This window comes from Heterodontus francisci, chromosome 5 (genome assembly GCF_036365525.1).
Source record: "Heterodontus francisci isolate sHetFra1 chromosome 5, sHetFra1.hap1, whole genome shotgun sequence".
In the NCBI taxonomy this organism is placed as follows: domain Eukaryota; kingdom Metazoa; phylum Chordata; class Chondrichthyes; order Heterodontiformes; family Heterodontidae; genus Heterodontus; species Heterodontus francisci.
The window spans coordinates 10,020,943-10,040,588 of record NC_090375.1 but is presented as its reverse complement, the minus strand read 5'-3'; the positions used below and the strand labels follow the sequence as shown (position 1 = coordinate 10,040,588).

The 19,646-nt window shown below is 42.7% G+C and overlaps 1 protein-coding gene across 4 annotated transcripts in view; it reads left to right on the top strand.

Moving 5' to 3' along the window:
- The window catches only part of osbpl1a (oxysterol binding protein-like 1A), a 308,693-nt gene extending 300,718 nt beyond the window's left edge, over positions 1–7,975 (top strand). For all 4 annotated transcript variants that reach the window (XM_068031100.1, XM_068031099.1, XM_068031098.1 and 1 more), the window contains one exon: positions 6,278–7,975. In XM_068031100.1, the coding sequence (XP_067887201.1) occupies positions 6,278–6,380 (103 nt within the window). In that variant the 3' untranslated portion in view covers positions 6,381–7,975. The remainder of the gene's footprint in view (positions 1–6,277) is intronic.
- Positions 7,976–19,646: the final 11,671 nt, after the last annotated feature.

Sequence of the window (19,646 nt, the reverse complement as noted above, 5' to 3'; positions counted from 1 at the left end):
TATACAACCTGCACTAACCGTTTTTTGCCCCTTAGTCTTTCTCAGCTCTGGCTGCGAGGTTTGCTAGCGTCACTCGGGAGGGTTTAAACTAGTGTGGCAGTGGGGTGGGAACCAGAGCAGTAGGAGAGCAAGTGAAATAAATGAGGGGGAACTAGTAAATAAGGCCAGTAAGACTAAGAGGAAGAGCAGGCAGGGAGATGTTGCGGAGCACAGCGGGACTGGTGGTCTGAAGTGCATTTGTTTCAATGCGAGAAGTATAACAGGTAAGGCAGATGAATTTAGAGCTTGGATTAGTACTTGGAACTATGATGTTGCTATTACAGAGACTTGGTTGAAGGAAGGACAGGATTGGCAGCTAAATGTTCCAGGATTTAGAAGCTTCAGGTGGGATAGAGGGGGATGTAAAAGGGGTTGGGGAGTTGCATTACTTGTTAAGGAGCTGTACTGCAGGAGGAGGTGTCATGCAGCGAGGCAATATGGGTGGAGCTCAGGTTTAGGAAGGGTGCAGTCACTATGTTGGGGGTTTTCTACAGGGCTCCCAACAGCCAGCGGGAGTTGGAAGAGCAGATATGTAGACAGATTTTGGAAAGATGTAAAGGTAACAGGGTTGTAGTGGTGGGTGATTTTAACTTCCCCTATATTGACTGGGACTCACTTAGTGCTAGGGGCTTGGATGGGGCAGAATTTGTAAGGAGCATCCAGGAGGGCTTCTTGAAACAATATGTAGATAGTCCATCTAGGGATGGGGCTGTACTGGGCCTGGTATTGGGGAATGAGCCCGGCCAGGTGGTCGAAATTTCAGTAGGGGAGCATTTCGGGAACAGTGACCATAATTCCATAAGTTTTAAGGTACTTGTGGATAAGGATAAGAGTAGTCCTCGGGTGAAGGTGCTAAATTGGGGAAAGGCTAATTATAACAATATTAGGCAGGAACAGAAGAATTTAGATTGGGGGCGGCTATTTGAGGGTAAATCAACATCTGACATGTGGGAGTCTTTCAAATGTCAGTTGATTAGAATCCAGGACCAGCATGTTCCAGTGAGGAAGAAGGATAAGTTTGGCAAGTTTCGGGAACCTTGGATGATGCGGGATATTGTGAGCCCAGTCAAAAAGAAAAAGGAAGCATTCGTAAGGGCTGGAAGGCTATGAAATATCCCTTGAGGAATATAAAGACAGTAGGAAGAAACGTAAGCCAGGAGTCAGGAGGGCTAAAAGGGGTCATGAAAAGTCATTGGCAAACAGGATTAAGGAAAATCCCAAGGCTTTTTATACGTATATAAAGAACAAGAGGGTAACTAGGGAAAGGGTTGGCCCACTCAAGGACAGAGAAGAGAATCTATGTGTGGAGCCAGAGGAAATGGGCGAGGTACTAAATGAGTACTTTGCAGCAGTATTCACCAAAGAGAAGGACTTGGTGGATGATGAGCCTAGGGAAGGGAGTGTAGATAGTCTCAGTCATCTCATTATCAAAAAGGAGGAGGTGTTGGGTGTCTTGCAAAGCATTAAGGTAGATAAGTCCCCAGGGCCTGATGGGATCTACCCCAGAATACTGAGGGAGGCAAGGGAAGAAATTGCTGGGGCCTTGACAGAAATCTTTGCATCCTCATTGGCTACAGGTGAGGTCCCAGAGGACTAGAGAATAGCCAATGTTGTTCCTTTGTTTAAGAAGGGTAGTAAGGATAATCCAGGAAATTATAGGCCGGTGAGCCTTACGTCAGTGGTAGGGAAATTATTAGAGAGGATTCTTCGGGACAGGATTTACTCCCATTTGGAAACAAACGATCTTATTAGCGAGAGGCAGCATGGTTTTGTGAAGGGGAGGTCGTGTCTCACTAACTTGATTGAGTTTTTTGAGGAAGTGACGAAGATGATTGATGAAGGAAGGGCAGTGGATGTTGTCTATATGGACTTCAGTAAAGCCTTTGACAAGGTCCCTCATGGCAGACTGGTACAAAAGGTGAAGTCACATGGGATCAGAGGTGAGCTGGCAAGATGGATACAGAACTGGCTCAGTCATAGAAGACAGAAGGTTGCAGTGGAAGGGTGCTTTTCTGAATGGAGGGATGTGACTAGTGGTGTTCCGCAGGGATCAGTGCTTTGCTCTTTGTAGTATATATAAATGATTTGGAGGAAAATATAGCTGGTCTGATTAGTAAGTTTGCGGACGACACAAAGGTTGGTGGAGTTGCAGATAGTGGTGAGGATTGTCAGAGGATACAGCAGGATATAGATTGGTTGGAGACTTGGGCGGAGAAATGGCAGATGGAGTTTAATCCGCACAAATGTGAGGTAATGCATTTTGGAAGGTCTAATGCAGGTGGGAGGTATACAGTAAATGGCAGAACCCTTAGGAGTATTGACAGGCAGAGAGATCTGGGTGTACAGGTCCACAGGTCACTGAAAGTGGCAACGCAGGTGGATAAGGTAGTCAAGAAGGCATACGGCATGCTTGCCTTCATCGGTCGGGGCATAGAGTATAAAAATTGGCAAGTCATGCTGCAGCTGTACAGAACCTTAGTTATGCCACACTTAGAATATTGCGTGCAATTCTGGTCGCCACACTACCAGAAGGACGTAGAGGCTTTGGAGAGGGTACAGAGGAGGTTTACCAGGATGTTGCCTGGTCTGGAGGGCATTAGCTATGAGGAGAGGTTGGATAAACTCGGATTGTTTTCACTGGAACGACGGAGGTGGAGGGGCGACATGATAGAGGTTTACAAAGTTATGAGCGGCATGGACAGTGGATAGTCAGAAGCTTTTTCCCAGAACAAAGAAAGAACAAAGAAAATTACAGCACAGGAACAGGCCCTTCGGCCCTCCAAGCCTGCGCCGATCCAGATCCTCTATCTAAACATGTCGCCTATTTTCTAAGGGTCTGTATCTCTTTGCTTCCTGCCCATTCATGTATCTGTCTAGATAAATCTTAAAAGACGCTATCGTGCCCGCGTCTACCACCTCCGCTGGCAACGCGTTCCAGGCACCCACCACCCTCTGCGTAAAGAACTTTCCACGCGTATCCCCCCTAAACTTTTCCCCTCTCACTTTGAAAAAGGGTGGAAGAGTCAGTTACTAGGGGACATAGGTTTAAGGTGCGAGGGGCAAAGTTTAGAAGGGATGAGCGAGGCAAGTTCTTTACACAGAGGGTGATGAGTGCCTGGAACGTGCTGCCGGAGGAGGTGGTGGAAGCAGGTATCATAGAGATGTTTAAGAGGCATCTTGACAAATACATGAATAGGATGAGAATAGAGGGATACGGTCCCCAGAAGTGCAGAAGGTTTTAGTTTAGGCAGGCATCAAGATCGGCGCAGGCTTGGAGGGCCGAATGGCCTGTTCCTGTGCTGTACTGTTCTTTGTTCTACCCATACAGATTCCACATAGTCAGAGCTAATATCGTTCCTCACTATTGCATTAATTTCCTCTTTAACCTGCAATGCAACTCCGCCTTTTGCTTTTTATCTGTCCTTCCTAAATACTGAATATCCCTGGATGTTCATTTCCCATCCCTGGTCACCTTGCAGCCATGTCTCCGTAATCCCAACTATATCATACCCGTTTACATCTATTGGTGCGATTAATTCATGCACTTTATTGCGAATGCTCCACGCGTTAAGGCACAAAGCCTTAAGGCTTGTCTTTTTAACATTACTTGTCCCCTTCCCATTATGTTTCACTGTGGCCCTTGATTTCTCTGCCTATCACTTCTTATTCCCATTACTGTCTTTTGTTCTTGTCTTTGATTTCCCCCCCCCCCACCCCCCCACCCCCCCAGACTCCTTGCAAAGGTTCCCATCCCCCTGACATTTTAGTTTAAACCCTCCCCAACCACTCTAGCAAATACTCCCCCGAGGACATCAGTCCCAGTCCTGCCCAGGTGTAACACGTCCAGTTTGAACTGGTCCCAATGTCCCAGGAATCTAAAACCCTCCCCCTCACACCATCTCTTCAGCCACGTATTCATCCGCTATATCCTGCTGTTTCTACTCTGACTAGCACGTGGCACTGCTAGTAATCCTGAGATCACTACCTTTGAGGTCCTGCTTTTCAACTTACTTCCTAGCTCCCTATATTCTGCTTTTAGGACCTCATCCTTTTTTTTTAAACCAGTGTCGTTTGTACCAATTTGTACCACGACCACTGGCTGTTCACCTTGCCCCTTTAGAATGTCCTGTAACTGCTCTGCGACATCCTTGACCCTAACACCAGGGAGGCAACATACCGTCCTGGAGTCTCTTTTGCGGGCACAGAAACGCCTATCTATTCCCGTGACAATTGAATACCCTATAACTATTGCATTCCCACACTTTTTACTCCTCCCCTGTGCAGCAGAGCCAACCGTGGTGCAACGAATTGGGCTGTTGCTGCTTTCCCCTGAGAGGCCATTCCCCCCAACAGTATCCAAAGCAGTATATCTGTTTTTCAGGAGAATAGACCACAGGAGATTCCTGAACTACCTGCCTAGTCCTCTTGCTCTATCTGGTGGTCACCCATTCCCTTCCTGCCTGTGGAGTCTGAGCTTGCGGTGTGACCACCCATCGACGATACTCTCCGCCTCGTGGATGCTCTGCAGTGTCCCCAGCTGCCGCTCCAGCTCCGAAACCCGGGCTTCCAGGAGCTGCAGCTGGAGACACTTCCTGCACGCATGTCGGTCCCACGCACTGGAAATGTCCTTGGCTTCTGACATGGAGCACAAGGAACACACCACAGCTTTGAGCTCGCCTGCCATGACTTAACCCTTTAAATTAAACCTTTTGGAAGGCCTTAATATCAAATAATATCAATTACTCTTGGGCCCATCTTCCCTGGTCCTCGTTGCTACAGAACTCCTTAAAAAAAAACACTACTTACTATATATTTAAAAAAATTGTAAACCTTTAAACCTTTCTTACCTTAGATACTTACTCAGCTATTTAGAGCTATTCCCTGACAGCAGTGACTCACCAACCAATCACCTTGCAGCTTTCCTGTGACATCACTATTGGCATTTTTTCAAAACTCCGGCGTGCTGGAAGAGGTCCGATTGCTCTCCACTCCTAAATAACTTCAGAGCTGATGTGGCCTTTAATGGTCCAAAATATATCTGGCTCAAAACACCAGATGTAATGCTCTGTAACACCATGGCAGACAGTCAGTCAGTCAGTCAGTCCTCCTGAGATGAGATGTTTTTATTACATACTGTAGCTAACAGATCTACCTAGAATCAGCAATCATGGCAATTGGTTGTGTGTGTAGGTATAAAACCCTGAAATTCAAACTACCAAAAATCAGACTGAGAAGCCAGTGCTGTGGCTATTAAAATACAAGCTGCCTTCTATGGAAGTGGTGGCTTTATTGCAGCATGGTACATAACTACTTTAAGTTGGCAGTGAGTATATTTGTCTTTGCTGTATGCATTCTGTCTAAATTGTCTGCTGTGACCTCATTTCGGAACTGAAGAATGCAGCATTTTTTGTTACTTAAATAGCATCTAACAAAATTCAGTGTGTACATTCATTGCCTTAGGATAGGGGTGTCCAACCTTTAAGAATGGGGAAGAGCAGATAAATGTGTCCAAACCAGTGAGTCGGCTGCATACAATTACACAAAACTTTGAGATTCATTAATACTGCCTGTGCACCGTGTGAGACAGCTCAATTTGCATACACAAGACTGCCCATGTACATGGACAATGCAGAACCACCCACATGCAACAGTTAAATCATCACGTACATACAAAGCAAGACATCCATTTTTTTATATATATAGAAGTGAGATTCCCATTTGTACTCAATAGCCATACACCTCATGCCTACCTCTTCCCCTTAAATTTCTTAACTATCCTGCATTTGGAGGTCTGGTTAAAAGGCTGATTCCTAATTGGTCTAAATCTATCAGTCATGGAGCGGGCCTTTTCTAATGATCTAAGCCTCTCAGCAAAATTCCTTTGCACACAAGCTAAGATGGCAGGGGTTTGGTAGGCCAGATAGAGGAGCTCAAGGGTCACATTTGGCCAATGAGCCACATGTTGGACACTCCTGCTTTAGGGTATATTCTTTGGATACTGCTCCCTTCTAATATTAATACTGTGCTATTCTATAAATATAAAACTACAAATCTATGTGTGAATGTTTGTGAATTGCTCAGTGGTGCCTGCAATAATGAATTTGATTGATCAGAAAAAAGGTTTCAGAGCATGAAATATATGGTGAGTCTCAAGCTGCAGTTTGTCTTCCACAAGTATCATCGGGGAATGAAGCAAAAGTGATGACCTGTTTCATTTTATAATGTGATTTGTTAATAGGTGGTTCCATCAAGGACCCAATCCCTACACTGGTGCATCAGACTGGCTGTACTCAGGAGGATACTGGGATAGGAATTATGCGCACTGCAGTGATATTTATTAAGTCAACGCTAGAGAATGTCAGCCAGCATCTCTGATTGCTATCAGCAAATTTCAGGACATATTTCATGACTTTTTAAAAAAAAAAACAGTACAACCTCAACCATTGCAAATTTACTTGTTTGGTCTCTTCTAATAGGAACGTTCTTTGAGAGCTGTCTTGTAAGTACTGCCAAGAATGTACAATAGAAGCCTCTTAATGAGAGTATCACTTATGATCTTTCTTTTCTCCAATCTATTCTGGAAGTGTCCAAGGATGGAACTCTTTAACTGTCTCTGGCAGGTTTCTTATAAGGCAATAAGTGGGAGTAACACTGACCCACTGAGTTCCTTAAAACCGTTTATTGTATGGCATTAAGTTAAGCTATTTCAACGCAATCATGCTAGCTCCTCTTCATCTGTTTCTGAAAAACATAATCACTTATCACAATGTTACAGTATTTTAATTATATGCAAGTTTTCTTTAGATCCGTTATAGAGCTAGATAAGGATTGTGTCTGTAGCAATCTCTATCTAAACTGTTCTATAGTCTTTTGCCCTGTTTAGAACTCTGTTTAGGGATTGCATAATGTATCCATTAGTTGACACATATTTCATCAAAACAATAGTTCAATTTCAATATCTCAATTTATTACTAAAGTATCTAATTTCAAAAATGTGTATGAAAGGAGTGCTTTGCCTCTAATGCAACATGTTCTGTCTTATTATCGAATCATTGGTAATCTTAACACTTCATTTCCAGTTTTTTTTTGGTCTATTTAATGTGTGTTTGTATTGAATTTGATTTGTCATGTAGTGATATTTCTTTAAATAATTTGTTTAGTTCAGGAGTTTCAAAGCCATGGCCAGCTTTGCAAACCTTGTTTGGAAAAACTGTATAGCTAAAAGTGTAAAGAAAACTCTGTAATTATTTGTACAGTACATGAGAACTTAAGTTCCGGAAATCTTGAAGTTACAAAAACTAAACTTGCGTATATTAAAGCTACAATGTTTGAAATTAATTTGTGATCGGTTTGTACAATTGTGAAAAACACTCCCATTGTAAATACTAAATTCTAGTCAGTTTAGATTTACAATTCATCTAGCCTCTGTAAAATTAGATTGGGTTGTAGTCCAAGTATGACACTCACACCTCAGTAGCAGTTCTGTGTTGCACATCACCCAATGTGTTCATATACATAAGCTTCAGATGTGAAATAATTGGAATTCATTATGTTAAAATGAATTTCTCAAATTTCAAATGCATTTAAATCACATTTTGCAATTGTGATGCATTGCAGTTTGAAATTATGTTGGATTCAGTTAAACTCCTGATTAGCACATTTGATATTTTACTATTTTCAGTTAGAACACCTTCATCTCTCATTCCTCCAAAGCTTCAATAGCGAAAAATATGCAAACAGACCTGGGATTCTTCTCTATATCTCATATCTGCGAATACAAATTTTCACTGTGTGTATTGGGTTGAACTTAAAAAGGTATATAGTGCACATCTTAGAAGTAATGGAAGATCAACACTCTTATCAGATTTTTAACTAATGCTTTGTCAATGCAAGAATATCAAATGTTATATTGCTGCTAAATAAAGGCTTTACAAAATGTGTAGATATAAAACTATTGTCTTTGTTTAATATTTAATGCCGCATGGGGAGGGGAGAATGAAATCTTCTGAAGTGACTCCATTTATCAGCCATTTAGTTTTACCAGCACTGCAAACTTAATGATATTGTAGGAGTTGGTCATAAAGTATACAAGCCTCCGAGCCAACCCAGATCTATGCCAGATATTCATCCTAAATTCAGTCTACTCTGCTCCAAATGTTTGATATTAATGCTTGATTCTTCCAGAGATGTCAGCAGCCTTCAACATGGTGCAGAAACATTTTTCCACATCATACAGGAACTGAGCACGGAAGGTTCTCGAATGCTTCCTTAATGACATACCAGCCGTATTAGATCCCAAAGATTGGCTTCTGAAGCAGACAGCCTTCCCTGATGTTGGTCATAAATTGGCTAACTTCCATGGTTTGGCATCAGGCATACTTAGGAGGCCACAGTGTTCCAGTCTGGGCAGTCAAACAAACAAAGAACAGTACAGCACAGGAACAGGCCATTCGGCCCTCCAAGCCTGCGCCGATCTTGATGCCTGCCTAAACTAACACCTTCCGGGGCCCATATCCCTCTATTCCCTTCCTATTCATGTATTTGTCAAGATGTCTCTTAAACGTCGCTATCGTATCTGCTTCCACCACCTCCCCTGGCAGCAAGTTCCAGGCACTCACCACCCTCTGTGTAAAAAAAACTTGCCTCGCACATCCCCTCTAAACTTTGCCCCTCGCACCTTAAACCTATGTCCCCTAGTAACTGACTCTTCCACCCTGGGAAAAAGCTTCTGACTATCCACTCTGTCCATGCCGCTCATAACTTTGTAAACCTCTATCATGTCGCCCCTCCACCTCCGTCGTTCCAGTGAAAACAATCCGAGTTTATCCAACCTCTCCTCATAGCTAATGCCCTCCAGACCAAGCAACATCCTGGTAAATAAAAGCAAAATACTGCGGATGCTGGAAATCTGAAACAAAAACAAGAAATGCTGGATTCACTCAGCAGGTCTGGCAGCATCTGTGGAAAGAGAAGCAGAGTTAACGTTTCGGGTCAGTGACCCTTCTTCGGAACTGACAAATATTAGAAAAGTCACAGATTATAAACAAGTGAGGTGGGGGTTGGGCAAGAGATAACAAAGAAGGTGCAGATTGGACCAGGCCACATAGCTGACGAAAAGGTCACGGAGCAAAGGCAAACAATATGTTAATGGTGTGTTGAAAGACAAAGCATTAGTACAGATTAGGTGTGAATATACTGAATATTGAACATCAGCAAGTGCAAACCTGAAGAAAAACCTGAAAAAAACAGTGGGTAAGCAAACTGAACAAACTAAGATGAACTGAAATAAATGCAAAAAAAGATTGTAAAAAATGTAAAAAGGAATGCAAAAAAAAAGAAAAAATAACTAAAAATGACTAAAAATGAAAGTAAAGTGGGGGGCTGTCATGCTCTGAAATTATTGAACTCAATGTTCAGTCCGGCAGGCTGTAGTGTGCCTAATCGGTAGATGAGATGCTGTTCCTCGAGCTTGCGTTGATGTTCACTGGAACACTGCAGCAATCCCAGGACAGAGATGTGAGCATGAGAGCAGGGGGGAGTGTTGAAATGGCAAGCAACCGGAAGCTCAGGGTCCTGCTTGCGGACTGAGCGGAGATGTTCCGCAAAGCGGTCACCTGGTAAACCTCCTCTGTACCCTCTCCAAAGCCTCCACGTCCTTCTGGTAGTGTGGCGACCAGAATTGCACGCAATATTCTAAGTGTGGCCGAACTAAGGTTCTGTACAGCTGCAACATGACTTGCCAATTTTTATACTCTATGCCCCGACCGATGAAGGCAAGCATGCCGTATGCCTTCTTGACCACCTTATCCACCTGCGTTGCCACTTTCAGTGACCTGTGGACCTGTACGCCCAGATCTCTCTGCCTGTCAATACTCCTAAGGGTTCTGCCATTTACTGTATACCTCCCACCTGCATTAGACCTTCCAAAATGCATTACCTCACATTTGTGCGGATTAAACTCCATCTGCCATTTCTCCGCCCAAGTCTCCAACCGATCTATATCCTGCTGTATCCTCTGACGATCCTCATCATTATCCGCAACTCCACCAACCTTTGTGTCGTCCGCAAACTTACTAATCAGACCAGCTACATTTTCCTCCAAATCATTTATATATACTACAAAGAGCAAAGGTCCTAGCACTGATCCCTGCGGAATACCACTAGTCATATCCCTCCATTCAGAAAAACACCCATCCACTGGATACCCTCTGTCTTCTATGACCAAGCCAGTTCTGTATCCATCTTGCCAGCTCACCTCTGATTCCATATGACTTCACCTTTTGTACCAGTCTGCCATGCGGGACCTTGTCAAAGGCTTTACTAAAGTCCATATAGATAAAGTCAGTTGATTCTATGACCTCCACCAGTATAATTGCTGTTACTGCCCTAAACTGTCCATTGCTACATACAGAAGAACATAAGAACTAGGAGCAGGAGTAGGCAATTCAGCCCCTCGAGCCTGCTCCGCCATTCAATACAATCATGGCTGATATCATCTGGGCCTCAACACCACTTTCCTGCCCATTCTCCATAACCCTTCAACCAATTTCTAATTAAAAATCTGTCTATCTCGTCCTTTAAGTTTACCCAATGTGCCGGCATCCACCGCAGTCTGGGGTAGTGAATTCCACAGATTCATGACCCTTTGAGAGAAGTAATTTCTCCTCATCTCGGTTTTAAATCTGCTACCCCTTATCCTAAAACTATGACCTCTCATTCTAGTTTGCCCCACAAGAGGAAACATCCTCTCTATGTCTACTTTGTCGATCCCCTTAATCATCTTATTTACCTCAATTAGATCTCTCATTCTTCTAAACTCTAGACAGTAAAGGCCAAACTGCTCAATCCCTCTTCATAAGACAAACCCCTCATCTCTGGAATCAATCTAGTGAACCTCCTCTGAACTGCCTCCAATGCAACTGCATCCCTCCTCAAGTGAGGGGACCAAAACCGTACGCAATACTCCAGGTGCGGTCTCACTAATGCCTTGTACAGTTGCAGCAACACTTCCCTACTTTTATATTGTTTTAGCAATAAATGCCAAAATTCCATTTGCCTTCCTTATCACCTGCTGTACCTGCAAACTAGTTTTCTGTGATTCATGCACGAGGACACCCAGATCCCTCTGCACTGAAGAACTCAAGTTTCTCTCCATGTAGATAATTTGCCTTTCTATTCTTCCGACCAAAACCTCACCACGTTAAAATCCATCTGCCAAATTTTGGCCCATTTATCTAATCTATCCATATCCATTTGTAGATTTCTTATTTCTTTATTGCAACTTAACTGTCCCACCTATTTTAGTGTCATCTGCAAATTTGGCCGTCGTACCTTCTATCCCTGCATCCAAGTTATTTATATAGATTGTAAATAGTTGGGGCCCGAGGACTGAACCCTTTGGTACCCCACTAGTTACATCTTGCCAAGCAGAAAAAGACCCATTTATCCCGACTCTGTTTTCTGTTGGTTAGCCAATCCTCTATCTAAGCTAATAAATTGTCCCTAACCCCATGTGATCTTACCTTGTGTGTTAACCTTTTATGCGGCACCTTATCAAATGCCAGATATACTACATCTACAGGATCCCCATTATCCACTTTGCTTGTTACTGCTTTGAAGAACTCTAACAAATTAGTCAAACACGATTTACCCTTCATAAAACCATGTTGACTCTGATGGATTGTGTTTTGACTTTCTAAATGTCCTGTTATTACTTTCTTAATAATGGATTCTAATAATTTCCCAACGACAGGTGTTAAACTAACTGGTCTATAGTTTCCTACTTTCTGCCTCCCTCCCTTTTTGAATAAGGGTGTTACATTAGCTTTTTTCCAATCCACTGGAACCTTTCCCGTATCCAGAGAATTTTGGAATATTATAACCAATGGATCCACTATCTCTACTGCTACTTCCTTTAAGACCCTAAGATGTAGGCCATCAGGCCCTGGGGGCTTGTCTGCTTTCAACCCCAATAGTTTGCTCAGTACTTTTTCCCTAGTGATGATGATTGTTCTAATTTCCTTTCTTTCTATAACCTCTGCATTACCTGGTACTATTGGGATGGTACTAGTGTCCTCCACCGTGAAAACTGAAGCAAAATACTGATATAGTGTCTCTGCCTTTTCTGTGTTCCCTTCTATTAACTCCCCAGTCTCATCCTCCAACGGACCAACATTCACTTTAGCTACTCTCTTCCCTTTTATATACTTATAGAAGCTTTTGCTATCCGTTTTTATATCTTGTGCTAGTTTTCTTTCATAATTTACCTTTGCTCTTTTTATTACTTTTTTAGTAACCCTTTGTTGATCTTTAAAAGTTTCCCAATCCTCCAGCCTGCCACTGGCCTTTGCAATATGGTATGCTTTAGTTTTTGTCTTTGTTATCCTTAACTTCCTTGCTTAGCCATGAATGTTTTTTCTCCCTCCTAGAATATTTCTTCCTCTCTGGAATATATTTTAGTTGGGATAAATTGAATATCTCCTTAAACATCTGCCCCTGCTCGTCAACTGTCCTACCTTTTAGTCTTCCTGCCCAGTCCACTCGGGCCAAATCTGTCCTCATGCCTATATAATTACCTTTGTTTAACTCGAGAACGCTAGTGTGGGACTCCAGCTTCTCGCCCTCAAACTGAACTTGAAATTCTAGCATGCTATGACCACTTTTCCCGAGAGGATCCTTAACAATGAGATCATTAATTAATCCCACCTCATTACATAATACCAAATCTAGAATAGTCTGCTCCCTGGTTTGTTCCACACCATATTGCTCCAAAAAACAATCTCTCATACATTCAATGAACTGTCCCTCGAGGCTACCCATGCCAATTTGATTAATCCAGGCTATATGCATATTAAAATCACCCATGATTATTGCCGTACCTTCCTTACAAGCCCCCAGTATTTCCTGGTTTATACTGTGCCCCACTGCGGAACTACTGTTTGGGGGCCTATATATTACTCCCACCATGGACTTCTTTCCCTTGTTAGTTCTTATTTCTACCCCAAACCGATTCTACACCTTGATCTCCAGTGCCTATATCGTTTCTCACTACAGCACTGATCTCTTCCTTCACTAACAAAGCTACACCACCTCCTTTTCCTTCATGTCTATCCTTCTGAAATACTGAGTACCCTTGGATATTCAATTCCCAAACCTGGTTTCCCTGCAACCACGTCTCAGTAATCGCCATTAAATCATACCCATTTGACTCTATTTGCACTGTTAACTCATTTATTTTATTCCGAATTCTTTGTGCATTCAGATACAAAGCATTTAAGTTTATTCTATTATTACATTTCCCTACTCTTGTACGATTCCTTGGTGCAATAGGATGTTCACACATTCTGTCCCTTTTTATTTTCTGGTAACAATCAGCCTCACCATTAACCTGCACTCCTACAACTTACTGTTTTTCCATGCAACTGAACCCCCCCCCCCCCCCCCCCCCCCCGCCATTTAGTATAAAGCCCTATCTACAGCCCTAGTTATGCAATTCGCCAGGACTCTGGTTGCAGCATGAGTCAGGTGGAGCCCGTCCCATCGGAACAGCTCCCTCCTTACCCAGTGCTGGTGCCAATGTCCCACGAATTCGAACCCATTTCTCCCACACCAATCTTTGAGCCTCCATTTACCTCTAATCTTATTGACCCTTTGCCAATTTGCTCGTGGCTCAGGTCGTAATCCGGAGATTATTACCTTTTTGGTTCTGCTTTTTAATTTAGCCCCTAGCTGCTCATATTCTCTCAGCAGAGCCTTTAACCTCGTTCTATCTATATCGTTGGACCATGGACCATGACAACTGGATCTTTCCCCTTCCATTCCAAATTCCTCTGCAGCCCAAAAGAGATATTCCGAACCCTGGCACCAGAGCCTTTGGGACTCTCGATCCTGGCCACACAGAAGTGTCTATGCCCCTAACTATACTATCCTGTATTACGACTACATTTCTCTTTTCCCACCCCACTTGAATGGCTCCCTGTACCACGGCACTGTGGTCAGTTTGCTCATCCTCCCTACAGTCCCTGTTTTCGTCCACACAGGGAGCAAGAATCTAAACCTGTTGGACAAGGACAACGGCTGAGGCTCCTGGAGCACTACCTCCTGGATCCCACTACCTGCCTCACTCATAGTCACACCCTCCTGTCCCTGACCACTGGCTAAATTCAAGGTAGTTAATCTAAGGGGTGTGACTGCCTCCTGAAACACAGCATCCAGGTAACTCTCCCCCTCCCTGATGTGTCGCAGTGTCCGAAGCTCAGACTCCAGCTCATCAACTCTGAGCTGGAGTTCCTTGAACAGCCAACATTTGCTACAGAGGTGTTCACCAGGAACCACAATAGCGTCCACCAGCTCCCACATCATGCAAGTACAACACATCGCCTGGCCCTGCATCTCTTTTATTTAATTAGATTTTAATTTGTTATTTAAATTTCTGACTGTTAACCACTTTTGAGTCATAGAGATACAGCACTGAAACAGGCCCTTCGACCCACCGAGTCTGTGCTAACCATCAACCACCCATTTATACTAATCCTACATTAATCCCATATTCCCTACCACATCCCCACATTCCCTCAATTCTCCTACCACCTACCTACACTAGGGGCAATTTACAATGGCCAATTTACCTATCAACCTGCAAGTCTTTGGGAGGAAACCAGAGCACCTGGCGGAAACCCATGTGGTCACAGGGAGAACTTGCAAACTCCACACAGGCAGTACCCAGAACTAAACCCGGGTCGCTGGAGTTGTGAGGCTGCAGTGCTAACCACTGTGCCAACTAAACTTTAGTTTGTATACTTATAAATCAATCAAGTCTTACTCTATGTTGATTCAATTAAACATTTACCTGAATACTCACCCCAGCTGCTTTCCATTTCCCTGATCTCAATGTTCAATGTGATGTCAGTTTTTGATTTTTCTCGGGCTCCGCTCCGCTCTCACACGGGTTTTGGCACATTTTTGTATATCTTTGGTTCTGCTGCTCCGCTCCTCTCTGCCTCTCTCACACGGGTTTGGCGCGCTTTTTTATACCTCCGGTCCTGCTACTCCTCAGGCTCCGTTCCTCTCTGTCTCCTAGTCAAACCCAGCAGTAAAAGCTTCTGATGGTCTGCTGGTGTCTGCCATCATGTCAACCCCTTAAGAGTGATTCTTTTGCACTTTCAAATGCTCCTGGGCAAAGGATTTCAGAGTTCTGGAAATTCATCTTGTCATTTTTATTAGATACCGTAAAGGTGTATTTCATGGTTTCTCAGCTGCTTCCTACACTTGATTGAATTTACGTTCTAACCAAGCTGAGGTTGGTATTCTTTGAAGCTATGGGAGCAATTTTAACCTAGCCCACCCATCAGGAAACTGACAGGATTGGGTACAATGCTCTAGAATGAGGACAATCACTTGATCAATTAAGACTTGAGTTTTTTTTGAGAAACCAGCGCACCTGCTCGCCGCACAAAACTCTCAATTATTTTGGGGAATATTTCATTTAATAGGTTCGGTCTGTTTGTTTTTTCCCCAGCAACTAAAATTTCTTATCCAAAGTTAATGTTTGAACAAAACATTTTTAAAGTTGCACATTTTCACATGGTAACATGATTAAATTTATCTAGCGAATTACCTTTTATTTGTCAGTTAATATATCATTAACATTTTAACTTTAAGACCTCAGCTTCTCCCAAAAGCCTGGAGGTAGGCAGATGTTGGTAAGTAAATAAAATGTAGAGAGATCAACACTGAAACAGGCCCTTCGGCCCACCGAGTCTGTGCCAACCAACAACCACCCATTTATATTAATCCTACATTAATCCCATATTCCTACCACATCCCCACCATTCTCCTACCTACTCTAGGGGCAATTTACAATGGCCAATTTACCTATCAACCTGCAAGTCATTGGCAGTGGGAGGAAGCCGGAGCACCTGGCGAAAACACACGCAGTCACAGGGAGAACTTGCAAACTCCGTACAAGCAGTACCCAGAACTGAACCCGGGTCACTGGAGCTGTAAGGCTGCGGTGCTAATCACTGTGCCACCCATATTTTAAGATTTGGATGGATTTATCAAATTGGTTAGATTAGTATTCTATCTCACCATTCTACCTCCAGGTCTTCTCGACACTCCTATGCTCTAACTCCCCCCCCCCCCCCCCCTTCCAAATTCTAACCCAGCTCCAACCATCCCAATACTCATTCTACCCCTTATACTGCCAGGGGCATTCAAAATGGCAGGCATCAACAGGAAGGGAATCACCACTGTAAATTATTACTATATGATAGGAGATTATTAGATACTGAAAGTACTCCACCCCGCCCCCCCCCCCCCCCCCTCCAAACTATCCTTTAATTAACCATTTTTATTTTGGAGTCAAGAAAGTGCAGCCAAGTACAACATTTTTAGACATAATGTATGTACAGTAAAAAAAATTGCAAAGACATTTTTATTGCAGAGATTTTTAATTTTTTTTGTGTCCTGCTCTTTATTGTGTGTCAGTGGATTAATGTTACCCTAATATGACTGCGAAAGTATGTTTCATATTGAACTATGAAAATAATTCTCATATCGTTCAAAAGCATCTGAGCAAAATGAGTCATTTGATGGACTGATGTTCATTGCAGAATGTATTTCCTTCACAGTAGTGCTCAGGTTTTCAAAACGATTCACCAGATCCTGGACTTGGAACTCCAATTCACCGAGCCGGATATATACCTTGTGAAAAATTTCAGTTATGATGTTAAGTGATTCCTGTGGGGTTTCTGAATGTAATAACTGTAAATCCAGCTGAGAGTCTGGAACATGGCTGTAACTGTGGTAAGTCACTGGTGCAGAACCCTCATTTTCTGAATCTGAAGTGTGTTGGCTTAATACTTTTTCACTCTGGGTAGGGGATGATATAGACTCCATATCCTGTATTTCATTTACAGCTTCATTAACCCCTACATTGGGAAATACAGATCAGAAAAGGTGTGAAATTAATTGGACATAAAAATCATTGAAAAGTAAAATAGAGCAGCACCTGCGATAGTGAATTTTTGACAGCGTGGCCGCAGTTTTATACTTAATGAATGGAATATGGTCAGAATATTTTGACTAATGCAAATATCTTCACAAGTCCAAGAACTAGGTGAGACCAAAACAGGTATGTAAAATTAGAAGAGTGCTCTATAATGTTGACTTGAAGCTTATTTGAGAGTGCCTATTGAGAAAAAATTCAGACATGGGGGCTATAACTTCGTAAAGTAGTTTAATGCCTCTGCCTTGTGTGTTAGCAATTACTTGCTATAACCATAGACTGTCTAGCTGCATTTATTGGGCCCAAAAGCTTTATTTCTAGCCAATTGCTCCAAAGTGTAGAATTTTCCAATGCTAAGCAGAGCTCACAAATAAACTGTCTAGGTTCCATCTATAAACAGGTCTTTGCAGTCCAGGTTATTTGGTGCCTGAACATTTGTTTCACTGGTGACTTGAATTTTTAAATTGGGGAAACATATCCTGAAGTGGCAATGTACCCAAGTGAAAATCTGGACTTTAAAAGAAAATAGTTATTTGGTCATATAGAACTTGAGTATTGCCGAAAATAGAGCTGTTGTCTCTAGAAATAGAGAAAGCTTTTCATCTTGCACTCATCAGAGCAAACCTCAAGAATACCAATGTAAGGGAAAGCAACAACTTTATACTGTATGAGAAGAGAGTGCTGACTGGTTGGCAAGTGAATTCTGATTGATAAAGGCGTTGCCATGGAGAATGTACCAGTTTATGGTGATTGACAGTTAACTGTCAAGCTTTGTTTGAAATTTAAACCAGGCAGCTTGACTCTGATTGGTCAAGGCATTGCCCTGAGTAATGAACCAGTGAATGGCTGTCACATATACTGTTTAGCTGAAACAGGCGCAATGTGTGCACATGTTCTTTCTGTCTGCAAAGAAGAGGGCCCTCTGTATTAATATATGTAGATTCCAGTATGCGCAAATGCACCACACTGCGAGCCCAACTGACCATCTTAAATTGGTTGTCAGTGTAATTCTTAGCACACTGAGGATTATTTAGCAAATGTTGTCCAGTCACGGAATCACATCTAATGTTGGACACTGTGTTTTGAACTCTGCAGGCATGGACCTGTTGGCTATGGCCTGTACCTTGCCCGTTGCGAACAGCGGGAGGGACATGTTGTTTGATACGATCCGCCAGTCTTTGGGACGTACGGCCTATATACCTAGCATCACAGTGGCATTGAAATTCATATATCACAATAATCATTTGTGTGATAGGCAGGAAGTCTTTTTGGCTTGATGGCAGCATCCTGTTAGTGGTGAACACCACACATGTTGCTACTGCATAGTAGCAGGGTGTAACAGCTAGCTTCACCTGTTGCTCAAATTTTTGGGATACATTACCCTTCAAGGGTAATTTGAGCTAGACTGGGCAATTTTCAGGGCCGAAAATAATGACCTTATGACCCTATTTCAGCATCAAGCTTGCATGGTGAGCAAATGGCTCGGGCCCTATTTACGAAGTTGCTGATAAGGCCCATCTTATAGCGTGTGGAACTGTAAGAATCCCAACACATGTCGGGATAGACTTGGTCTCTCAAAGGATGATAATGCAAATATTGAATGGTCTTGATGGGGACAGCAAACATTCCCCATTGTGTGATAATGACTGGGCCATCAAGCTGTCTGCAGAGACAATTTATGGAGGGTAGGGTCATATCTGCTGTAATCTGATTACTATAAACTAATCAAGAAAGGACAATGTACAGAAGATGAGGTTATACCTGATCAAAGGGTTAAGGTGGATTATAGCCTTACATGGAAGGAAGGAACCCTCGGAGGGGGCCATAAATGGCAGATGCTGGGACAATTCGGGGCACACCGATTCAAGAAGAAACTAATCTACAGTCAACACAACACCTCAAGAAAGAAGATGGTGCCACAGCAGGTCGGAAGGCAAGGACTGAGGACGCCCTATATCCTGTTGTATAACTATTGCCGTTGGTTAAGTATTGATTGTATATTCTTGCTGTACTTAATAAACTCTCTCTCTTGATTAAGAAACCAGAGTTTGTACCCTATAGGTCAAAAGCTAGTCAACATCCCACCTAAACACACAAATCATACACCAGGCGTCTACTAATTGTGGTGAAGGTGCCTGATTGAAAAAAAAAAATTGGTTGGGAAAGATTATATGCATGATATAAACATGTTCTTTGTAACAATCATAGATCAGTTTTAGACAATGCATGGAAAAAATCTCTTCCCGAGCATTAATTCAACCCAAATTAATTCCATGCAGGATCAATACAGTTAGCAGAATCCTTCCCTTTAGTGCACTCGAGTCAAATCCACAGCCCACATGTGAAAGGAAAATGCTAACTTACTGGGGCACCCAGCCTCAATGAGTATTTTAATGAAACTTTCATGATTAATTACTTTAAATCATAAATGCAAAATCAGTAAATTGCTCTCATCAGATGGCTTGTTCATGTATTATTATTCAATGGTGGGTGAGAAACGAGACTCTTAAAAGTTCAGTAGCTAGTTTATAATTGGTGATGAGTTATAGGGACTTGAAAGATGACATGAAGACTGGGCTCTTGATTACTGTAGGGACTA